The sequence below is a fragment of the Chenopodium album genome, chromosome 4 (assembly GCF_948465745.1).
Source record: "Chenopodium album chromosome 4, dcCheAlbu1.1, whole genome shotgun sequence".
NCBI classification, from domain to species: domain Eukaryota; kingdom Viridiplantae; phylum Streptophyta; class Magnoliopsida; order Caryophyllales; family Amaranthaceae; genus Chenopodium; species Chenopodium album.
In genome coordinates, this window is record NC_137837.1 from 33,617,631 (window position 1) to 33,643,779 (window position 26,149).

The 26,149-nt window shown below is 35.0% G+C and overlaps 1 protein-coding gene, 2 long non-coding RNA genes and 1 other non-coding gene across 4 annotated transcripts; 1 reads left to right on the forward strand and 3 right to left on the reverse strand.

Moving 5' to 3' along the window:
• Positions 1-1,737: 1,737 nt before the first annotated feature.
• On the reverse strand, positions 1,738-1,844 carry LOC145629727 (small nucleolar RNA R71). Its single transcript, XR_014111878.1, has one exon. It is a non-coding gene; the product is annotated as a small nucleolar RNA R71 (small nucleolar RNA).
• Positions 1,845-12,860: 11,016 nt separating this feature from the next.
• Positions 12,861-13,415, reverse strand: LOC145626916 (uncharacterized). Its single transcript, XR_014111176.1, has 3 exons — positions 13,302-13,415; positions 13,010-13,075; positions 12,861-12,926 (listed from the first exon to the last, which is right to left on the reverse strand). It is a non-coding gene; the product is annotated as an uncharacterized LOC145626916 (long non-coding RNA).
• Positions 13,416-13,561: 146 nt separating this feature from the next.
• LOC145626917 (uncharacterized) lies at positions 13,562-15,718 on the reverse strand. The gene is made up of 3 exons (XR_014111177.1): positions 15,578-15,718; positions 15,404-15,476; positions 13,562-13,850 (listed from the first exon to the last, which is right to left on the reverse strand). It is a non-coding gene; the product is annotated as an uncharacterized LOC145626917 (long non-coding RNA).
• A 2,383-nt stretch (positions 15,719-18,101) lies between these two features.
• Positions 18,102-18,629, forward strand: LOC145627845 (uncharacterized). The gene has a single exon (XM_081680189.1). It carries the CDS (start codon positions 18,102-18,104, stop codon positions 18,627-18,629), a length of 528 nt encoding a protein of 175 aa, XP_081536315.1.
• The last annotated feature ends 7,520 nt before the right edge of the window (positions 18,630-26,149 follow it).

The following is a 26,149-nucleotide window of genomic DNA, read 5'->3' on the forward strand; positions in this document are numbered from 1 at the left end:
TTGCGCCCGATCGGGCAGGCGCGCACAAAGCAACAACACCAAGAAGGCGCGCCTAATTGGGTGAGCATAGAATCGATCGGGCAAGGCGCGCTTGGAAGGGCGAAGAAAAAAGGCGGGCTCGATGGGGCGGCCCTGCCCAATCGAGCGTATGTTTTTTAGAGGACCTGATTTGTTTTCAATTATGATTTGTTTTAGGGATTTTTAAGTAAGGTTTTTGTACGTAATTTTTTATTACCTTCGCTTTTAGATTTTCTCTCTCTACTTAGAATATTTTCTCTCTCTTAAATTCTCTCAACTTTGTTCTGAACTCCATTCCTTAATCTAGATTTCTTTTGGTAACAATTTCTTCTTTTTCAATTTTAGTTATTTTATTTAATTCTTTCATTATGTCTTGCTTCATTGTTTTTATTAGTTTAGATTTAATTATGTAAGAGTAGTTTTATTTCTAGGGTTTATGGGGATCTAATAAATAATATGAAGGGGTAATTTGTGATTGTTGATTATCAATGCTTGATTAATTTCTTATTGATTGATTTAATGCTATACAATTAGGTTTGGCCAGATTTAATTGTATGAGTTTAGCAATATTAATTCGAGATTTGACAGATGAGAATTGATGTTTAGGCTTAGTTTCAATAGGCGGGCAAATTTACAAATGGTTAAGTCGAGATTCAAAAGATGAGATTTAATACCGGTAAATTAACTCTGTAATTATAATACGTAGCGAAAGCCCTTTGTAATCTGATTAATTGATTCTTGATGATTGCTTATTATGATTTTCCTTTGAATATTGTTTATTAGTGAACCTATGCCCCAGGTTTTCCCTTCATTAATTTATATCCTTTTTATTCCCTTCCTACTCTTACTTTTTAGTATTTAACTACCTTTTTACAACAATTTGTTACTTGGTAATTTAGATTGCATTTAACTAATTAGGAGTAAATTGACTTGTTTCCTTGGTGTCAAACATTCTTCCCTATCTACATAGTTAGTGGATTTAGGTTTTATTTTTGATTTGGTGAATACGACTTGAGCCTGTCAAATTTTGGCGTTGTTGCCGGGGAAACGGTTTTATTTTTATTTTCTGATTTTTTTTTGTAGTCTAGATTATCCCCTCTTGTCTCAGTGAACTTTAGTTCTTTGAGGCAATTCTCATATTTTTCTTTTAGTTCCTTGTTTATGCCCAGGTGCTCCAAATCAGGTTACATTCCATTCGATCCTGAGATCGAGCGCTCGTTTCATAGGCAAAGGAACCTTTATAGATAAATTCTGGCGGGTTCTGAGGAAGACAACAATCGAAGAGACCCTCCCTCTGATTCTAGCAACGCAGAAATTCCTTCAAATTCTGAATCAGAGATGAAGGCCCAAAAGAAGCTTAGTGATTACTCGCATCCAAAGCTCACAGATTTCCCGCACCTTACTCCCACTTTGGCTGTAGATGGAGTTTAATTTTAGATCAAGTCCCAATTTATCACTATGAAAGAGAGGAAGCAATTCAGTGGAGCTAAGGGTAAAGATGCCAATCTTCACATTGCAGATTTCTTCCAGTATTGTTACACCATTAGACAAGCCGGGGTTACGCAGGACCAAATCAGGGAGATTCTTTTTCCCTTTTCATTATGTGGCAAAGCTAAATTATGGTTTAATGGTTTGAATAGAACTACAGTTGGTATTACTGACTGGGAAACTCTTACCCTGAATTTCTATAATAAATATTACCCTGCAGAGAGAACAGCAGAACTATTGAGTGTTATTCATAACTTTGCTCAAGAGGCCGACGAAACTTTATACGAGGCTTGGGAGAGATTCAAGGATCTACAGAGAGAATGCCCCCACCAAAATCTAGCACAGTGGCAATTGATCCAAGCTTTCTACAATGGACTTGGAAATTCATCTAGATCAGTTCTAGATTCTGCAGTTAGTGGGAGATTCATGAATTTAAATGTGGACGATGCAGGACAGGTTATTGAAGATATGTCAATACACAATTCCTAATACAGGAATCCGAGAGGGTTTGTAAATAAAGGAAAACATAATGTCGATTCCGTATCCTTTTTGCAAGCTCAATTAACGTTTATTTGTCAAAAATAAGATAACCTTACTACTACTCCTAACTCTGTAGCTAATGTTTCTGCTGTTTCTAACAATGAATCTTTTTGTGAAAATTAAGGAATTGTAAGACATTGGGAGCAAGATTTTAGGAGTTCCATGGAACAAGTTAATGTCTTCCAAACCTATAGGCAGAATAACCCATATTCCAACTCTTATAATCCTTGTTACCGGAACCATCCATATCTTTCGTACCGGAGTACTAATGTACAAAACCCTCCACCTCCACAACAACCACAATAGCAATCCCCACCACAGCAGAAATATTACCATCCAAATTCTGGCAAGAAAAGCCAAGCACAACCCTCATCATCTTCTTACCCTGCCATGACAGAAATTAGAGCAATGCTTAATAATATGCAAAAGCATATGGAGAGTAGGGATGCGCAAATTGATTGTATTTTAGCCCACAATAAAATCATGGATAATCAAATTGCACAACTTTAATCTACCCTATGACGAGGGGAAAACTAGGTCGTTATCTAATCTTCCCTCGGTCAAAATAAATTTATAAACACTTAAAAAACCCTAATAAGAGTATAGAGGCAAGTCAAGGGTCGAACCCAAAGGAACGGTAATGTTCAAGCACTTTCAATTATGCGCCTAAGCTAGGTCGAAGACGAAGGTAAGAGAGAATACTAACAACTAACAAAACAAGTAAGCAAGGAAATAAAACACTAGGAACGGGGATCAACAAGTAATCATGTCAGTTGCAACAACATGGGAAGAGCATGCCAATCAAAGGTTGTGAGGACTAGTGATAAGAGCAATCAATAGGAATCAAAGAGCTATCTCCTAATTTTTGAGCTAGGGTTCACTATGAATAACAAACTAAGAGAATCACAATCAAAACCAATTGATAATTGCAATTCCTAAATCTATTGTTCATGTCATTAGCAATTACAATGCAATCTAGCATAATTCTCAAGGCCAAATTGAATTACACACATGCAAACCTTCACTAATCACTTTAATCTCAACAATCAATCAACACAATCCCCAAATTAATCACAATTAATCAATCATACAAGTTTCACCCAATTCCTAGCCAAACAACTATTCAAGAATCATCATCTATCAACTAACAACTATGGAAATCAAGAATCAACAAAATACCAAGAACAATTACACTAATCAAGCACCAAACATCAAAATTAAACCAAACAAACATGAAATTAAACAAATAAATAAGGTGAGATAGAGTTAAGAATGCTCATTGATAATAGAGAAGATCTAGAACACAATTGTAACACTTGCATCTTCAATCCCTCAATCACCATTGAAATTCCTCACTTTCTCTCTCTAAAACTACTCCTAATCTAGCCTAATCTAGAGAGAGAAGCTCTCAACCTAAGAGAGAGAAAACTATTCTAAAACTAAAGAATTACATGAATAAAGAATAAAGGAAACCAAAAACTATATAAACAAAAGGAGAAAAGAAGCTTAAAATCGTAAAAGACTCAGAAACCCGCGCCCGCCTCAGGGGAACGGACACCCCGATAGCCGCACCCGCGGCCCAAGCCTGCGCCCGCGGGGCCAAGGCTCGCGCCCTCGGGGAGCCCTCGGGACAACCGCGGGTGCTTACTGCCCAAATACGGCAGTTTTGGAGCTGTAGCAATCCCGCTCCCGCGGGTACTATAGCCCGCGCCCGCGGCAGTTTTCCAGGACCAACTTTAGAAGGCTGTAACTTCTGATCTAAGACTCGTATGAAGGCGTGCGACCTATCATTGGAAATCTCTTCAAGTCTAGTTTCCAACCCAACTTTAATAACCCTAATCCGATCTGTAGAACTTGAGATATGACTAAAACAATGCACAAAGGTCCTATTTGATACTTTGCAATCCTTCGTTTTCCTTTGTTTCAAACTCAAATTCAATTCCGAAAAGTGCATATTGATCCTAGTGGGTGCTATTTTCAATTCCCATGGATATAGACCGCGACGTACCTAAAAAACAAGACAAAGAAACGGAGAAGCAAGAGAAATAGCCGAGAAATGAATAAAATGATAAGAAAGCCATTAAAAGCATGCATTTCTCTAAACAAACACAAAAACACGCGAATCGAGCATTATTCTCTAAAAACACGACATAAACGACTACAAAGGAGCATAGAAATATAAAGAAAACATAGCCTAAAGGTGCCATAAATGGCACAGATCAAATTCCCCCAAGCTAAACTTTTGCTCTTCCTCGAGCAAAACAAAATCCAACCCAAGCTAAAAATGATGAAATTATTCAAGCAAAGAAAGAAACGAGAAAACTAGAGAAGATGGGAATATACACTAACTCACTTTCGTAGGAATCACGGTCAATTTTAGCAACTAAAGACAAGCCATTTAAACCCCTAGATCTCCCTAGAGGACGATTGATGCTCTCGTAAGGGTATCCTAAAAGTTTACCCATAACTCTCATAATAATACAAACAAGGCAAAGCATGAAAAAGAAAACAAAATACAAGAAAAGGAAACATATGTTCGTGAAAGGACTTTTGCAAATGTACAAGCACAATGAATGCAAATCTTTCTAAACAAGTAAGGGAGTGCACGCTATAAGATACCTAAGGTTGATTTAAACATAAAAATACTAAGCATAGGAACTAGTTATCACACTCCACTTTCATCCCAAACGGTCTTACCGCGTTCCCCCTACTAATTTCATATCTCCCCATAGTGAGCATCTCATAGATTCCGCGAAGGAACCAGAAAAAGATCAAATTTTTGGGCTACTCGACATCTTGACATCGCATCCCCTTTCCTTAGGCAATGACCCATGATTCCCTCCCCCGAATAGTGACTCAACTTTCTTGGTCGAAAGGTCTTTTCCCAAGGTTGTAACATAAGGCATAAAGGGTGAAGGTAGGCTAAAATTTAAAATTTGAAGGTTTTCCTAAAAAGTGAAGCAAAAGGGTGATCAATCCTTAACAACACGATCAAGAAATCACCAAGCAAAAGCAACACCCCCAAGCTTATTTGAAGCTATACTCACAAGAAATATATACAAAAAGCGTAAACGCTTCTCCCCCAAGCTTAAATGAAGCATTGTCCTCAATGCTTTGATGGAGAAAAGAATACATCAAAATATTTTTGAATTTTCACTTTTTTCATTTTTTTTTTTTTTTTTTTACTTAAACTTGCAATGTCCTCGCCTTTTGCTAAATTCGGACGGCTTTTTCTATAATGAAATTTATTAGTCCATGCCTTTTATGATTAAGGACGGCTTTTACTCAAACACTTGCCATTATTCACAAAGAAGACTTAATCACAAACTAGCACTCATAAAAACAAAATTTCCAACTTATCCACCACAAACTCCATCATACGTGATCAATTTGCTTCACAAAAAACCAAGAATAGAAAGAAAATGAAACAAAAGGCCAAAGAACTAAAGATGTGGCTTGAAAAGAAGGTATAAGGCTCAAATGGTTGCAAGAAGGCAAATGGAAACCCAAAAACAAATATGAATCAAACTAACCTAAAAATGAAAAATACCACCCCGAAAAAGGTGCCTTTGTCCTCCCTAGATAGCTCGGTCTCGGGTTTAAGAATCATACATCAAGGTTTATAGATTAGGCTTGCAAAGTCAAGGACCCCATGCCGCTCATGCAAGAATATGATGAAAGCTTGAACAAATATAAATCTCACATGGTTGTAGCAAAAAACTCACTAAGGTTGTCAAATCAAAGATAGGGAGAAACTACCAAACATGCCACAAACAAATAGAATCTGGCTTCATGATCCCCCTAGTTCTAGATAACTACCTTAGCATGCTTTATCCTTGAATCAACCAAACGTAATCTCAAACCGTGCACACCACTACCATTTAGGAAGAAAAGCATTCAATTATACAAGTCCAAATGTTATTATGTCCAAAGCAAGAACAAAGCAAAACACATTGCAAATTTGCCTTGATAGAAACAAAAATCTTTTTTGAGTTTTTCAAAATATAAGAACATGGAAAAGCATATACAAAGGTGCATAGCGTATATGAATCAACATCCCATCAAACATGATAGAATACCCTCCCCCAAGCTTGAATGAGACTATACACTCAAACATAAATCAAATAATCCATGGGAGGGGAAAACAAGGAGATCAATCCAACCAACCAACATATGTCCAACATGGCATCAACCATTAGAGAAAGAGCAAGGAAGGATATTATCGGATTTTAGGTGGGTGTAAATACCCGCAAATGACCCAATTAGACCTTTCAAAGCTAAATTCTCAAGAATTGAACCTTGTTTCCATATGCTAGCAAAAATAGGTGTCAAGCTTCCTTGATTCTTGATCCAAATCGAAACACCAAAGTATATCAAGTCATGTACCTAGCAAAAGGAATACAAATATTTCCATGAGAGAAAATCTATTCTAAAAAGAAAAGAAAATGAAAGCAATAAAACACGGGTTACTTCCCGAGAAAGGCTTGCTTAAGGTCCAAGCTTGACCGCTCTAGAAAATAATATTTCAACACGCGCAAGAGCTTGTCAAATGCACTACTACACATTTCATATGATAGAAGGTAGGCAAATGACGGGATAAGAACGTGCAACAAGATCGTTGCACACAAGTGAGAAGGGAGATGCCAAAAGAAAGAAGAAGAGGGATCAAAAGGAAAAACAAGAAAATAAGAAGAAGAAGGGGGAATAAAAGAATGGAAAGAAAAAGAAAAAGGCAAATCCTCCTCACTAAAATATTTTTGGGTGGCAACATCACCCTTTTCCTCAACAATAGACGAATGAGGGACATTATGATCATCATAGACAAGGGAGTCCCTAATAGGCTTATCAACAAAGGAAGGGAGAAAAATAGGGCAATAGGGGATGTGGTCAAACCTTTGAGAAAAAGAGGTATGAGAAATAGGCAAAGGGTTCGCGACTCCCTCAACACAAGGTCTCACATCGCCAATGAGGGCAAGAAAATCAATCATAGAGTCCTCAAATGAAGTCCTCTCACAATCGACATCTCCCTCAAGCTCAAAAAATCCAAAGGAATCAACCTCATCCTTCTTTGCACCATAATAAACAACCTTTCCTTCCACAAACTCAAAACCCAAGTCCTCAAAACCGTGCATGAATGGATGCAAATATAGCTCAAAATCATCTCTCTCCCATGAAGCATCATCAATGAACTCACTTAGAAGGCTATGGGTTTTCATTTGACTCTCAATAAACACATGGGACATAACCCCAAACAAGTCCAAACACTCATGGATAGAAAAGTCGCATTCATACACTTGAGACTCATCATAATCAACCAAGGAAGAGGAGTTTAGATTCAAAAAATCATCATAATCATCATCACTCTCAACTCCCTTTCCTTCACTCCTTTGCTCAACAATAGGATCCTCACACACTCTTGGTTGTTCAAAATGATCATCATCATCATCCTCAACACACACATCAAATGGAGATTTTTCACAAACAAGCATCAAGGATGACAATTGGCTTTCTAACTCATTTTTTCTTCTCTTTCCCTCCTCAAGACGCTCCTCATTCTTTTTCATTATCTCTAATTGACCTCTCATAGATTGAAGAATCATCTCCTTACTAGTCCCAAGATCATCATTAAGCTCAATGTGCCTAATTTGAGACTCAAATATATCAACAAAAGATTCAAAAGATGTAGAAGGTTGAGGCTCAACAAGAGGAGAAGAAATACAACCAAGATTGGAAGAATTAACATTAAGATCATGAGCATATTCATCACAATGGGGAGTAGTGGCACAATCAAGGGCATGAGATTCATCAAGGGAACGAAGCACATCACAAGAAGGCATGGTAAATAATGAAGAATATTGAAACACACCATTAGCATCAACTTGAGCATGTACTTCATCGTCATGAACAAAAGGGGAAATGGAGTTGAAATCATGTGTTCTAGGTTCACTAATGGGATCATGTGACAAATCATGGGAAATCATGCTAACATTAGAAGAATCAAGGCATTGCACATCAATATTATGAACATGATTATCCCTATTATAAACATCCCTAGCAAACCAAACATAGAAATCCCAAGCATCATCAATTGACAATGCTCTAAATTCACCATTATGCACGCATTCAACTTCATCCGTAGTTTGCTCATTCAAACCAAAATAACAAATCTCACAAGCCTCCCAAAGACTACAACAATTATAGTCAAGAAATCCCTCTAGTCTATTAAAATATTCACAAAAAGGCTCATTGTCAAATTGAGGAAATGAGAGACATGCCATTTTTTTACAATGCAAACAAAAAGAAATAAAAGAAAAGTATACACAAAGACCTAGACTCAAGCAATCAAAAACGCTCAAACATAGACACCGTTCCCAGGCAACGGCGCCATTTTGACAAGGGGAAAACTAGGTCGTTATCTAATCTTCCCTCGGTCAAAATAAATTTATAAACACTTAACAAACCCTAATACGAGTATAGAGGCAAGTCAAGGGTCGAACCCAAAGGAACGGTAATGTTCAAGCACTTTCAATTATGCGCCTAAGCTAGGTCGAAGACGAAGGTAAGAGAGAATACTAACAACTAACAAAACAAGTAAGCAAGGAAATAAAACACTAGGAACGGGGATCAACAAGTAATCATGTCAATTGCAACAACATGGGAAGAGCATGCCAATCAAAGGTTGTGAGGACTAATGATAAGAGCAATCAATAGGAATCAAAGCGCTATCTCCTAATTGTTAAGCTAGGGTTCACTATGAATAACAAACTAAGAGAATCACAATCAAAACCAATTGATACTTGCAATTCCTAAATCTATTTTTCATGTCATTAGCAATTACAATGCAATCTAGCATAATTCTCAAGACCAAATTGAATTACACACATGCAAACCTTCACTAATCACTTTAATCTCAACAATCAATCAACACAATCCCCAAATTAATCACAATCAATCAATCATACAAGTTTCACCCAATTCCTAGCCAAACAACTATTCAAGAATCATCATCTATCAACTAACAACTATGGAAATCAAGAATCAACAAAATACCAAGAACAATTACACTAATCAAGCACCAAACATCAAAATTAAACCAAACAAACATGAAATTAAACAAAGAAATAAGGTGAGATAGAGTTAAGAATGCTCATTGATAATAGAGAAGATCTAGAACACAATTGTCACACTTGCATCTTCAATCTCTCAATCACCATTGAAATTCCTCACTTTCTCTCTCTAAAACTACTCCTAATCTAGCCTAATCTAGAGAGAGAAGATGTCAACCTAAGAGAGAGAAAACTATTCTAAAACTAAAGAATTACATGAATAAAGAATAAAGAAAACCAAAAACTATATAAACAAAAGGAGAAAAAAAGCTTAAAATCGTAAAAGACCCAGAAACCCGCGCCCGCAGAGAAATCGGCCGCGCCCGCGGAGGGGATCAGACACCCCGATAGCCGCACCCGCGGCCCAAGCCCGTGCCCGCGGGGCCAAGGCTTGCGCCCTCGGGGAGCCCTCGGGACAACCGCGGGTGCTTACTGCCCAAATATGGCAGTTTTGGAGCTGTAGCAATCCCGCTCCCGCGGGTACTATAGCCCGCGCCCGCGGCAGTTTTCCAGGACCAACTTTAGAAGGCTGTAACTTCCGATCTAAGACTCGTATGAAGGCGTGCGACCTATCATTGGAAAGCTCTTCAAGTCTAGTTTCCAAACCAACTTTAATCACCCTAATCCGATCTGTAGAACTTGAGATATGACTAAAACAATGCACAAAGGTCCTATTTGATACTTTGCAATCCTTCGTTTTCCTTTGTTTCAAACTCAAATTCAATTCCGAAAAGTGCATATTGATCCTAGTGGGTGCTATTTTCAATTCCCATGGATATAGACCGCGACGTACCTACAAAACAAGACAAAGAAACGGAGAAGCAAGAGAAATAGCCGAGAAATGAATAAATTGATAAGAAAGCCATTAAAAGCATGCATTTCTCTAAACAAACACAAAAACACGCGAATCAAGCATTATTCTCTAAAAACACGACATAAACGACTTCAAAGGAGCATAGAAATATAAAGAAAACATAGCCTAAAGGTGCCATAAATGGCACGGATCACCCTGCAATCCCGTCAACAGGGAGCTCTACCATCACAACCTATCCATCCTACAGATCATGCCAATGCAATCACTTTAAGGAGTGGTTCACATTATGATGGACCTCCTATGCCAAAGGAAGATGGACAAGTTCCTAATCTAGATTCCTCTATACCAAACGCTAATCCTGCTAACCCTGCATGGCTACAAACATATACTAACCCTTCTAATGTTTCTTTACAGCGTAAATCTCAGGATAAGGGAGGAGATGTGCAGAGCCTGGTTATCAAACTACCGTTCCCTAATAGACAATTGAAGAGTAAGTTTGATAAACAATTTGGTAAGTTCTTAGAGGTTGTGAAAACCTGCAGGTAACAGTTCCTTTCACTTATTTAATCACTCAGGTTCCTGCATATGCTAAATTTATGAAAGACATTCTAACTAGGAAAAGGGCCTTTAATGTGGTAGAAACTGTAGCTTTTACAGTTGAGTGTAGCGCCTTATTGCAAAATAAATCCCCTCCTAAATAAAAGGATCCCGGTAGTTTTTCTATCCCTTGTCATATAGGGAATGTTTTTATTGATAAGGCTTTGTGGGATTTGGGTGCCACTGTCAATGTTAAGCCATCGTCTGTCTTCGCTAAACTTAATATGGGAGATTTAAAAGTTACTAATATCACTTTGCAAATGGCAGATTGATGTCCCTGTCAGAGTTGGTAAATTTTTTATTCCTGTTGATTTTGTTGTTTTAGACATGGCAGAGGATACACAAATACCCATTATATTAGGTAGGCCTTTTCTCCATACTGCAGGAGCCATTATTGATGTGAAAAATGTTAAACTAACCCTTTCTGTTGGTGATGACAATGTTACTTTTAATTTACGGAAAGTTTTGAAAGGGCCTATGCTAGAGGAAAATTGTTGTTATATTGATGTAATTGATATAATGGACTATATTTTTTATGATAGCTTGCCATAGGTTCTTGCAAGGGATCCCTTCGAGGAAATTCTTTGTGGGAATTTATCTACAGATAATGCAAGCGTCTGGGGTAATGAACACTACTACAAATTGACCCTTCTGCCACAAAATTATGTGTGGCACAAGTTTGAAATTCCCGTGGCAATGATATTTAGCCACGGGAATCGTATCGAACAACTCCCGTGGCACAAGTGGTCGTGGCTAGGTTATGGCCACGGGAAAAACAATGTTGTGGCAAAACCAATTTTTTTGCCACGTTTTTTTACGTGGCTAATATTAGTACTTTGCTACAAGTACAAATGTGGCAATTAGGATATACCTATGGCTAAGGATCTCAGTGCCTCAACCATTAATGTGGCAAAGCTTTATCATTTAGAGTAGTTCGTGTTCTATATATAGTAATTTATATTTGTCATATAGAGTAATTCATGCTTCTTATGTCAAAATAAATAAATAAATCAATACAATTAAAACAATAAAATTTCATTAATAAATAAAGTAATGTCAACATGAGTACTTGCTTACAAAAAAATGTCTGCGAAGTAAAAGCTAAATTCAATCCTCCTTTGGTACATTAATTAATTTGAAAAAAAAAAAAAAACCAAAACTTCATGTTTATCTCTAGCTTCATGATCAGTAGTAAGATTCAATAGAGTTCATAACTTCTTTCTACCTACAACAATAACAGAAAAAAAGGTATTAATAGATAAGCATTAACAAACATAAATCATGTGCAGTATCATTAACATATTTTTAGAGCACAACAAACCACATTTTTGTCCGTAACTAGAGATGTAATAATACTCCATATATATAAACACACACTAGGCATTACTATAAATTGTGTGTTCTAAATAATAAATAAATAAATTGTTATATACACTAGACATATAATTGTACAGTAAAGCGAAATTGTGATAGAAGAAACGGTGTACTACATAATTATTCATTACCTCCTATCAAAATTCTTTCTATTTACTAAGAAACACTAATAAAAAATTTTAAGAGAGAAAAATACGAAAACAGAAATTTAATGCCAAAAAAAAGAAGTGATCAAGATAAACTAGAATATTAAACAATAAATCACTAGAGTTGGTCTATATGATTATTATTTGTCTACTTAAGAAGATTTTCCATCAGGTACTAGTCTAATTCCTAAATAGTATGACGACAAAAAACTAATTTGAAGTAATTATCAAGTTATCTAAATGGAATCATATTAATCATAATAAAGATTATGATAATTAATTATCTGATATATATATATATATATATATATATATATATATATATATATATATATATATATATATATATATATATATATAAATGTAAAGGATATATATAAAGGTTCATACTTACTTACCTCAACTTGATGAACCAGTAGAACTATTGGAATCATTACTTTTAGAATCATCTAAACCATAACCTTGAAGTATATTTCTGAGTCTGTTCTCCCATAATTTGTTATTAGCAGAAATTTTTTGATCCACCTCATTCCTTGTTGCTTCGACTTCCTTTTTGGCAACCTCCACATACATTCTTGCCTTTTCTACTTCTTTTCTAGCATCTTCAGCTTCCTTTCGAGCTTCTTGGACTGCTTGCTCAGATGTTTTTCTTACTTCGATCACCTCGTGAGCAAGATTTATTTTTTATGGCTTAACACCAATATGATTTGTAATACTTCTACCTCGCCCATATGCACGCAAATATCCATAAGTATCTTTACCAAGTACTTTCTCAATAATTTGTTCATCAGTGTGGTTATTATGCCCTTGGTCTCTATCCTCTGTTAACTTTTTCATCTCAGTCTAAAAACAAGTACAAAATTATTAGAACAAGAATGTTATGAATTTATTTATTAGATGATAACAAATGAGCTTCACTACCATACCTTCACTCGTTTCAACTTCATTATTGCCATTCAACTAATCTGCATTTCTCTCAATCCCTTGTATATCTAGTTTGTAATCATAAAAAAAAATAAATAAATAAAGAATTAAGTTTGTTTTTCTCAATTACCATAATGTGAAAAAAAGGCTTCAACCTTCATCTAAACCAATGATTTCATGATTCACATTCAATTGGTCCTGATTACTGATGACTGCATTGAATAACATATCATCTTTGATATAAATGAAATATTAAGCCATAAGATTATTCAAGCAATTCATATAATCTAGTACCTTGTTCAACAACTTTCATGGCTTTTGAAAGTGATTTGAATTTTTCATCTCCTACCATTGCTTGTTGTTGTTTTTTATTCATATTCAAAAACTTAGCCTCAGACATTGGTGGAATAAATTTTCCTTTTCTTGACATTTCTTTTGTTGTGCAATGCTTACCCTGAAACATGAGTTAAAGAAGATAATAAACTATTGACTATGTTAGTATAAAATTGGTAACTATGAGTAACTAATATAGCACCTTTACTGGTATTGCAAAGTGATCCTCTTTTTCATATTCATCCTCTTCTATATTCATGTTTTCTTCTTCATCGCCAGAGGAAGGAATATAATATTGATCTTCCTTGTTCACAGACTTACCCTTCCTTGGTTTTTTCTTATTTTTTTTGCTGTCTACTAAACTTGTCATGGAAGCAACAATTCTCTTTATACCCAAGGATTGCATTCTACACTTGTTAGCCTGAATCCTTAATAGCCTGTGTTGTTCATATTCATTTTCTTGATTTGTTTTTTTTGAAGTATTCCTACTAACTTTTTCCATCATAATACCTGCTCTAAAAAAATGTTAGCTATAAATAGATTCACTGATAATAACATAAATATTACCGTATAACAAAGTATATAAATAAAAAAAAAAAAACATAATAAAATATGATAGAGTGCAAAATTTCCAAAACAAGAATAAAAAAGTATCAGAAACTCATAAAGCATAAAATAGTTGGTGAAAACATACTATTGTAGAAGAGTATTTCACAAGCCCAAGAGTATTTCAAAAACTAATTCGTATTAGTCAGTGATGAAAACCAATATAATTATGTCAAGGACCTTAAATTATAAGTACTTTATTGTTGAAGGTAAGGTTACTTGCACTAATCAAATTATCCTACACAATTGAAACAATTTTACATAAAATTTATACACTAAATTTAAACCTCATATCAGAACCTCAACATATATTTATATATATAAGAAGACATTGATAAGAAAAATGCTCATACATAGCATATGATATAGGTTTAAATAAGAATTGCAACATGGTTTATAGTATAAATGCCTGACCATACATGTCAAATTTACTAAGATTATTTAAATCAAATTCGGAGAAAAGTGGTCTAGTAGTAAGACAACAAATAAGATAAAACAACTTGTTTATATGATTTTTGGGATAGAACACTCTGTTTGGTATCTAGTTTAAAACCCTCTGTTTGTATATAGTGTTACCGCCTAACTTGTAATATAAAGATTCATGATTAGCTTCAAATACAAGCTATGGGTGATTGTTCATTCTTATTCTAATGAGTAGCAACTCCTTATTCAGTACAAGTTTATGAACACACAACAAGGGAACGAAATTTAAAAGTTGTATTATGAGGCTAACTTTATAATACTAAGCTCTAAACCATTTAAGAATTCTACCTCCAATTAAAAACCAGAGACCAGCCAAGATTAATAATGGGCTTCTCTAAAAATTTTATCAGCTAAGATATATACATTCAATAGACATCAAAGGGAGTGAAAAGCAACCTAGAGTGCAGTACATATTGAAAAAAAAAATAATACGAAATCATAGCCAACATAATAGACGATGCCAAAATTATTCAACACAAAAATTTCCACAATTCTAATAATGTAGCCAGATTTTGTTACTAACATAATTGAAAAATAAAAAATAATAATTAAAAAGAAAACCATCATCTAATTCGTATGACCCAAAGCAATCCCATGTAAGCATTAGAAGTTAGAAACATAATATATCCATTATGTGAAGGTAGGAAGGAGATGTGACTAATCATATGCTTATCGGAAACATAATTACTGGCTTCTAATCTAAGATTATCAAAATTTAAAAATCTCATCATGCCAAATAAATATAACCCCAATTACAAGCACTTAAACCTCATCATGTCACACAAAAACCTCAGGCTTATATATAAAATACAAACCACAAATTCAAATATATACAAGTACTAAAAGCATATAAAACAAACAAATCAGATTGATAATCGAATAGTTCAATAGCATTCAAAGATTAGGGAACTATAAATTATATTGGGATAACCTAAAATCAAAAATTTAAAATATAAAATCCAGAATAAACTTACCTCGAATATGCTTTCCAGAGATCTACAGACCAAAGATTTATCAAAACTCAAAAAACACTACAGCAATTCAAACCTAAAAGCATAATTGGGAGAATTATGAGTACAATTGCAATTAAATTTTAAACCAATGTCAAAATTATCTGAAAAATTGGAAAATATATCTTTTGTGCATACCGAAAGTAATGATGATTGAATAAGCATTGAACATTAGACGGACTGATTGCCAATAATCACCATTGAGGGATTGAGAAATAGTGTAATTTTTTTAGAAGAGAGAGAAAGATAGAAAGTAAGAAAGATTTTTATATCTTTTAATTTTTTATAATATGACCAAATTGAAGACGTGTAGTGGTGTACTGGTGTGGCGGACTTTTTTTTAATCAAGCGGGAGATTTTTATTTTGACACATTTTAATAAGCGGTTTTTTCTTAAAGTAAAATTTTAGGTGATTCAATTTTCCACATAACAAGGTTTATTGTGGCTATGTTTGTAGCAGAAAGTACATGTTTGCCACAAAATTTTTGTCATGTGGCAGAAATCCTATACTGCAAACTAATTATTGTGATTAAAGGAGTTTTCCTGTGGCAATGTAATATTTTTCCACGAATAAAAATAAAATGTGGCAAAATTTGTGGCACAAAAGATAAATGTAGTAGTGGAAGTAAAGGATATTGAAAGAGCTCTTTCCCTAAAAGAGTTAGACCCCAAAGAGACATTGAAGGTAGTAAATTTAGTTCAGGAATCGAAACCTGCAGAGGTGAAGAAACCTGAACTAAAACCTCTCCCTTCTCATTTAAAATATATTTTTCTGGATGAACAAGAACTATACCCCGTGATCATCAGTACTGCACTTAATGACCTACAAACTTCCCAACTTCTAGGGGTGCTTCAAACCCATAAGAAAGGAATTGGGTACAATATTGATGATCTGAAGGGTATTAGCCCTGATTTTTGTATGCACATGATACATTTAGAGGATAACTATAAGCCCTGCATTCAACCCCAAAAAAGATTGAATCCTAACATGCAGGAAGTAGTTAAGAAAGAGATTATGAAACTACTTGATGCAGGTATTATCTATCCGATTTCTGACTCCAAGTGGGTAAGTCCTGTGCAGATAGTGCCTAAAAAAGGTGGGATGATTGTGATCACTAATGAAAAAAATGAATTAAGTCCCACTAGACCTGTAATAGGGTGGCGTATGTGTATTGATTACCGTAGACTGAATATCGCCAATAAAAAGGACCACTTCCCCCTCCCCTTTATAGATCAAATGCTTAAGAGGTTAGCTAACTATAAGTTCTTTAGCTATTTGGGTGGGTATTCGGGATTTTTCTAAATTCCGATTCACCCTAAAGATCGGGAAAAGACGACCTTTTCATGCCCTTATGGCACTTTTGCATATCGCAGAATGCGCTTTTGTTTATGTAATGCTCCCGCTACCTTTCAACGTTGTATGATGGGCATCTTTTCTGATTTCATAGAGTCTATTATGGAAGTCCTTATGGATGATTTTAGCGTGTATGGTTCTTGATTTGATTCATGTCTAATTGATCTCGCTAAAATTTAAAAACGATGTTAAGAATGCAACTTAGTTCAAAACTGGGAGAAATGTCACTTTATGGTGACAGAGGGAGTAGTTCTAGGTCACAATGTATCTGACAAGGGCATACAAGTAGACAAGGATAAGATTTCAGTGATTGAGCAATTACCTCCCCCAATTAATGTTAAGGGAGTTAGAAGTTTCTTGGGTCATGCGGGGTTTTATCATCGCTTTATCAAAGACTTTTCTAAAATTGCTAAACCACTGACTCAACTTTTGCTCAAGGATGCCCCTTTTATTTTTACTGACGAGTGTCTTGAGGCTTTTAACAGGATTAATCAGGCTTTGATATCGGCACCCATCATATGTTCTCCCGCTTGGAATCTCCCTTTCGAGATCATGTGTGATGCTAGTGACTTTGCACTAGGAGCCGTGCTCGGACAAAGAAAGCACAAAGTTTTGCATGCTATTTATTATTCAAGCAAAACTTTGGATGAAGCCAAAATCAATTACGCCACTAAGGAGAAGGAGTTTCTTGCTGTTATATATGATTTAGAAAAATTTAGATCATATCTTGTTGGTTCTTAAGTCATTGTTTTTATTGTTTTTATTGACCATGCAGCGTTGAAGTACTCGAGTTATGGAGTAGGCTACGAGAGGATGGATGATGATGAGGAGTAGCTTCTCCTAGCTACCCTCCCAAGTCAATGAGGGCATTGCTTGATTTGGCTTGGGGGGAGATTTTTTGTATATATGGTAACTCTTTCTCTCTTTTCTCTATTTATTGCTTTTCTAGTATAGTTTTTATTGCTTCCTAGTGTAGTTTTTATTTCTTTCCTTTATGAAAAAAATACAAAAAAATTGAAAAATATAAAAATTCAAAAATACGTTCCAATGAATTGTAAATCATGCTTCCCTGTGTCCCATACTTGGAAAATATTGTTTTGGTTCTTGGTATATGATAATGAGCTTTGTGAATTTGTTGATCATGATTTGAAGATTAATTGTTTGGATTCCTAAACATGCGTCAATTTTGCCAACTATTTGTGAATATAGTGCTGGACTAGTTGATTTGGTTAGGAATGTTGGAACGACATAAGTGAGACAGTTACACTCGAGCTAGAGATGATCGAAGAGACGGTGAAACAAGTAAAGATGATTCAAGAGAAAATTAAAGCCGCACAAGATCGTCAAAAGAGTTATGCAGATTTAAAGAGGAGGGATGAGGAATACGAAATAGGTGAGAAAGTTGTATTGAAAATATCTCCGATGAAGGGAGTGATGAGGTTCGGGAAAAGAGGAAAGTTAATCCCAAAGTACATTGGACCATACGAGATCATCCTGAAGGTGGGAAAAGTCGCATACAAGTTGGATTTACCTAACGAGCGAGAGAGAGTTCACAATGTGTTCCATGTGAGCCAAATTCGGAAGTACATACTAGACGTTTCTCATATCTTACAGCCTGAGACCATCGAGATGGATGAAGATTTGACTTATGAGGAAAGACCTGTGAAGATTTTGTATAGTAAAGTGAGAAGCACTAGGAAGAAGGATGTTAAGATAGTTAAGGTTTTATGGTCAAACCATAAAACCGAGGAAGCTACATGGGAAGCTGAAGCAGATATGAGGAAAAGATATCCAGAGTTTTTTTCTGAGGTTAGTAGTCGAGTTACGGGGGCGTAACTCCTTTAAAGGGGGGTAGAATGCGATAGAGTTTCGCGCTTTTGACCTTTTTTGGTTAGTTTTGAGTCATTTTGAATTGTTATGCGTTATACCTAAGTCATAGTTTGAGTTGTTCAAAGTCATTGTAGGTTTTGCACGAGTCAATTTGAACAATTTAAACAATTTTACTTATTTTTAACTTAAGTTTTGAGGTCGAAACTTCTTTTAAGGGGGGTAGACTGTAATACCCCGTATTTTTAAGTCATTAAATAAGGATTTTCCGAAATATTTTATCATACAAAATATTTATATGATAATTTAAACCTATATTTTATAATGATTTTAATTATACGAATTCAAAGTTTGTCGTATCCAAATCAAATTTTCAACCATTAATACCCTGTACCTGATTTAGACGACAAAGTACCAAATTCGCTACTTATACACGAGTCCAATTCATATGTGTAGTACATTAGTACTACACAAAAATAGTACATCAATTTACGTAGCTTAACATTCTACTTCTATTTATTAAAAAAAAAATGTTTGTTTTGATGTCGGCAAGGTGGGAGTTAATTACCCACTTGCCTCCTTCATTAATACTAAGGTTGAAGCATTCCCCAATTTTCCTATAAATAGCCATGAATCCATCTCCTTTCAAACCATCTCCTCCTTCTTTCCTCTTCATTTCTTTCTATCATTCTAGCTTCTTTCTTTCATCAAGAGTTGGCCAGAATTCAACCATTACCGCCGCCTACCGTCGACGGCCACCGACCACCACAAGAGCAACCCCCTCCTTCCTTGTATTGCACCGTAAGCCATATACTTCTTTCTCTAGTACTACTACTACAGCTTCTTCTTCTTATTATTATTACTATTATTATTATTATTATTATTATTATTATTATTATTATTATTATTATTATTATTATTATTATTATTATTATTATTATTATTATTATTATTATTATTATTATTATTATTATTATTATTATTATTATTATTATTATTATTATTATTATTATTATTATTATCATTGTTGTTGTTGTAACTATTGTAGTTGTTGCTGTTGATATTTTTGCCACTACTACTACTACCTACAAACTACCTTATTATTATTATTATTATTATTATTATTATTATTATTATTATTATTATTATTATTATTATTATTATTATTATTATTATTATTATTATTATTATTATTATGATTATTATTATTATTATTATGATTATTATTATTATTATTATTATTATTATTATTATTATTATTATTATTATTATTATTATTATTATTATTATAAGCATGACTAATACTCCTATTTTATACTACTAGACTACTACTACTCACTACTACTTACGAAAGTAGTACTACTACCTAATTATTATTATTATTATTATTATTATTATTATTATTATGGATCATTAAAGATTATTTCATAAATACAAGTGTTAATTTTATAAAAAGGTTATGATAATAAATTGTTCATGCACAATTAGTTAAAGTTGATAGTCTAAGTCCTTGTGTCTATGGGTTGAAAAGTATTTGATTAGGATTATTGGTTTGTTATAGGAGGAATTTCGGGTTCAAAATTAGGAGTTCCGTAATTGTGTGCAAGGATCAAGGTACGTTGACGAGTGGAAAACTAGGTCGTTATCTAATCTTCCCTCGGTCAAACTAAATTTATAAACACTTAGCAAACCTAAATACGAGTATAGAGGCAAGTCAAGGGTCGAACCCAAAGGAACGGTAATGTTCAAGCACTTTCAATTATGCGCCTAAGCTAGGTCGAAGACGAAGGTAAGAGAGAATACTAACAACTAACAAAACAAGTAAGCAAGGAAATAAAACACTAGGAACGGGGATCAACAAGTAATCATGTCAATTGCAACAACATGGGAAGAGCATGCCAATCAAAGGTTGTGAGGACTAATGATAAGAGCAATCAATAGGAATCAAAGAGCTATCTCCTAATTGTTAAGCTAGGGTTCACTATGAATAACAAACTAAGAGAATCACAATCAAAACCAATTGATAATTGCAATTCCTAAATCAATTGTTCATGTCATTAGCAATTACAATGCAATCTAGCATAATTCTCAAGACCAAATTGAATTACACACACGCAAACCTTCACTAATCACTTTAATCTCAACAATCAATCAACACAATCCCCAAATTAATCACAATTAATCAATCATAAAAGTTTCACCCAATTCCTAGCCAAACAACTATTCAAGAATCAGCATCTATCAACTAACAACTATGGAAATCAAGAATCAACAAAATACCAAGAACAATTACACTAATCAAGCATCAAACATCAAAATTAAACCAAACAAATATGAAATTAAACAAATAAATAAGGTGAGATAGAGTTAAGAATGCTCATTGATAATAGAGAAGATCTTGAACACAATTGTCACACTTGCATCTTCAATCTCTCAATCACCGTTGAAATTCCTCACTTTCTCTCTCTAAAACTACTCCTAATCTAGCCTAATCTAGAGAGAGAAGCTCTCAACCTAAGAGAGAGAAAACTATTATAAAACTAAAGAAAATACATGAATGAAGAATAAAGGAAACCAAAAACTATATAAACAAAAGGAGAAAAGAAGCTTAAAATCGTAAAAGACCCAGAAACCCGCGCCCGCGGAGAAATCGGCCGCGCCCGCAGCCCAAGCCCGCACCTGCGGGGCCAAGGCCCGTGCCTCGGGGAGCCCTCGGGACAACCGCAGGTGCTTACTACCCAAATACGGCAGTTTTGAAGCTGCAGCAACCCCGCGCCCGCGGGTACTGTAGCCCGCGCCCGCGGCAGTTTTCTAGGGAAAACTTCAGAAGGCTGTAACATCTGATATAATAATTGTATGAAGGCGTGCGACCTATCATCGGAAAGCTCTTCAAGTCTCGTTTCCAACCCAACTTGAATCACCCTAATCCGATCTGTAGAACTTGAGATATGACTAAAACAATGCACAAAGGTCTTATTTGATACTTTGCAATCCTTCGTTTTCCTTTGTTTCAAACTCAAATTCAATTTTGAAAAGTGCATATTGATCCTAGTGGGTGCTCTTTTCAATTCCCATTGATATAGACCGCGGCGTACCTACAAAACAAGATAAAGAAACAAAGAAGCAAGAGAAATAGCCGAGAAATGAATAAAATGATAAGAAAGCCATTAAAAGAATGCATTTCTCTAAACTAACACAAAACACGCGAATCGAGCATTATTCTCTAAAAACACGACATAAACGACTACAAAGGAGCATAGAAATATAAAGAAAACATATCCTAAAGGTGCCATAAATGGCACGGATCATACGTACACGTGGCTAGATCTTTTAAAAAGTGACTTTTATATGCAGCGTGATTTACATGTTAATTGATTTCGAACCATGTTTAAATGTTTGTGAAATATATTTCGGTGAAACATGTTTTAAGTGTTTGATCTCAAATGTTTAAATATTTCATACGGTTTATTATAAACTTGTACTGATATTTAAGATGTTTTAAAAAAAAGTTTTATTGTTTAAATTATCCCGAGTATGGGATATTGGAAGGTTTATTTAACATGATTTACTCCTTGGATCTTTGGATTTTTAACTCCCACTATGCGGAGTAAGTTGAATACTATGGACTTTGTATGACCTAGTCTTTCCCCTTGATAGCACTATGTAAAGGAGTTACTAGCTTGGGGGGTATGCACACTTAGATGGGAAAATGATTTATGAAAATATGGACTGATCCATCCTATTCGGAAGTTGGTTTTTTCGGAAATTGGTTCTTTTGACAAGTTTTTATACATGAATTTCTATTTAGGAATGGTTTGGATAATTTATGATTTATTAAAGTTAAATCTTTTCGAAAGCATGTTTAATTAATTAAATTGATTGTACATGTCTAGCATTTGTATGTACTTACCATTTTGGCTAATACGTATTTGTTTTATTTTTGCTTGGCCCTACTTATCATTTTGATAAGTAGATAGGTGATGGCGATCGGATAACGTGAACTATATGCTGCATTGGGAATGATGGGCAGTGATCACCTATTTTAATTTAGTAAACATAGTATTAGTGGTGTAGCTAATTTTAAAGTGTATCAAACAATTATTATTACTATTATTAATAAAAGATAAGTACTATTTTCCGCTGCAAAACTCTGTTAAGCCTTACGTAATCACGTGGCGGTAATACTCCCATGTTACTCCTTAAAGTTGAATTATTATTGTTAATATTAGAGGGTAATATGGGGGTGTTACAATTCTCCTTCTATCTGAGAATAGAGAGTTCACGTTCAGAAGTCTTGGCTTGGATGTTACACTTGTAAAGGTTTATAAAGCTTTCAGTAACATCTTTCCAAGTCGTAACATGTTTGGATTCTAGAGAGTAGAACCACTATTGACAGGCATGGTCACGTCTAATCCCTTAAAAGCCATCGTCGCAGAAAAAAGCCATCAAGTGAAACAGCGAATTATTAGTAGGCTTGAACTTGGGAATGTCAGCAGTGGAAAACTTTTCGAGAAGCTTATCCCTTATGGACGAAGAGGTGACAGGTTGCTCCACATAAGTGAACTCTTCAAAGATCTTACTCATATGTTCTTTGATCTTGTCCATTGCAGCCCAAGTGACATTGCTTTGATTGTCTTGCTCTACCGTGTTAACCCTGGTAGTGAGCGCTTGCATCATGGTAGGCAACCTCTCGATTGACCTATTAATGTTCTCAATATCCTCCTTAGAAGCCATTGGTTTAAAGTAGCCATCATGGTGGTTTCCTTGTACGCCTATTTGGTATTAGAGGTTGTTGAGGTATTGACTCGAACCGTAACAGCCTACCCCTGCTTCTTGACTAAGTGTTGTGACATCGAAACAAACACACCTTTAATGACTAGACTTAATCTTAACTCATCCGCAAAAGAAAAAGCAAGAAAAAAAATTTTTGAAATTTTTTTATTTCCAAAAATAAAGTATGTATGGGAGGATACCATCCGACTTACTCCGAAAAAAAAACGAAACAAAAAAGAAAAAAAAAACGACACAAGACCATCCTAAAGTACGGTCATAAAATGGTGCACGACTAAAGGAAAAGTGTGTGAACTTGACACGACATGTCAGTGATTAAGTGAGGTTATAGACACGTGTTATGACCGTACAACAAGATATGACATCAAACCAGACATACGAACCACATAATCACGCCCAAAGACCCAAAAAAAGACTGACTGGACAAATTTCCTGGGCATTGTGTCACGGTGCTGATTGTCGTGACACGGTAGAGTGTACCGTCAGACAACACATTGCACCGTGTCATGGCATTGCACACCGTAGCGCTGTAGGTCTCCCGTGACACGGTGCACAATTCCAAGCCTAAATTTGCGCAATTTCCAGGTTTTAATCAATTTTAAGTCTGTACTAATTACTATATGGAAATAAAAACCCTCGGTCATAGGTTAAACAAAATAAGCAAACAAATGTGGGTTAGCACCAAATAAAACCTAGTAGCATTTAGTCACGATGATGTAAAAAGAGTTCGCAACCTGAGGTCAAGATCTATGTTCAGCTATTGGTCAACCTTTGGGTGTCAAAAGCGTACCATAGTTAAGAGTTTGGATGTGTTAGCAAGGCAGCCTCTCTTGAGGGTGTATGCCAATGGGTAGCTCCGCGAGTTCGTGATGAAATTGAACTCAACTCCATGGTTTAGGTAGATTTAATAATTCGGATGAACCCTTATTGCCATGAGCGTTTTTTGGGTTGATAGAGCTTAAATCCCCCGGGGCTAAGACGTATGTAGAACACACACATTTTTTAAGAAAAACCGAACGAAGTTGACTATGGGAAGAGTAAATAAGCCGCTGGACGGATTTAAAGACTGCCGTGACACGGTAGAGTGTACCATGTCACTGGTGCCCTTTTTTTTCCTTCGTTCGCAGTCAAGTTATTCAATTCTTACTACGGGACAAACCTAAATGCGACGTTTAAACGTCTATGCTTATGCAAAAATGCCAAATTAATCACAGGAATATTTTTCAAGAATCTTTCAAGTCTCATCCACTCATCTTAATTAAATACCGATCACTCAAATCGATAAATAACCAAAAATCCTCCCCATTTATAATCCATGAGATTAATAACTCCATATGGTTTGGAACCACGAAAGGAGGATCATGGGTGATGGTATGAAGTGAGTCATGGAGTCACATTCGCCCGTATTGTCCTCTTCTCGATTCTTATAGTGAAAGGTGATTCCTACAATCTCAAAGGCATGCAAACAAAATGTTCAATTTGCTCCAAAATATTATTAAGCTAAATTGGTTGAATATATATTAATGCAACATATAATTCTAAAATATCGTAATCATTTGATTTAATAACAAGATTAAAAAGGAACCTAAACCGGTCGTCCAAATTATCTTATTAGGCGTAACTTTCAATTACATATTCCCTTTAAACATGCAATATGGTGATCATAATAAATAATAGAACAACATTAATATTGGAAGCAATTTAAAAATAAATCCAACAATATAAAATCGTTAGAAAATTAATAGAAATAAAGGGAACATAATTCTTACTTTGATTTTGTTTGCTTGCAACTATAAAATAATAAACAAGTTAGTAAATTCAAGGAAAATTAATAAAACAATATTTAAATTAAATTAAATTATATTGAGTTGAGTTGGGGCCAAACCCTCAAACAGTTCTGCCTTTCATGCTTTGGTTTGAGGATAGAACCTCGAGTAAAGTACGGACTCCTTGGAGTGCTTAAGGAAGGAATTTCGAAAGAAGAAGGGTAGGCTAGTGTTTAGGCTAGATCATAGAAGACAGAAAAGGAGAGTTAATTGATGCCCTGTACATCAGAAATGAGGGGGTATTTATAGGGAAAATGAGTAGTGGGAACACTTGGAACCCTAAAATGGATAATAACCCTAAAAACACTACCGCGACACGACAAAATATGCCGCGGGATATTTTTTTGTGTGACACGGGAAATATCTTACATACGGGAGGTAAAACGCGTGAAGGGATTATGCGGAAAAGACACGGGAGTGTCCTATACCACAGCACTAGCATCGTGTCACGGAAAATCACACAATGACTCGGCAGTGAGTCCCGTGACGCGGCAGATTCTGCGTCCATTTTTCAGTCAAAATACATTTTTTCCCTAATTTAATTAAGCTTTTTAAGTGCTGATTGATAATTTCGGGCAATTTTTGATTTATTATTTATTAATTAGACCAAAATAATAATAATGGAAAATAAATAAAAAGGTTTGGTCTAAAATTAAAAATTAAATTATGCTTTGACTAAACATCAACACTGGTCCATGGATTATTAAAAACTGAATTTAAATACGATATTTTAAGCACTCTGAGGATTAAATACTGAACCCGACCAATAATGGCGGTGAAAGATTGTTTATCATCAGGTTTAGTTTCTGGGAGACATTTTTAGGTGTCTACAACAATGGGAATTAGGCTCGTTGGAGATTTGCTTTGATTTCCCTATTTAGCATTTTAATTAATTTTTGAACATTTTAATGT

Excerpts from the sequence above, each read along its gene's own strand:
- LOC145627845 (XM_081680189.1), top strand. The coding sequence starts at position 18,102 with ATGATTCAAGAGAAAATTAAAGCCGCACAAGATCGTCAAAAGAGTTAT.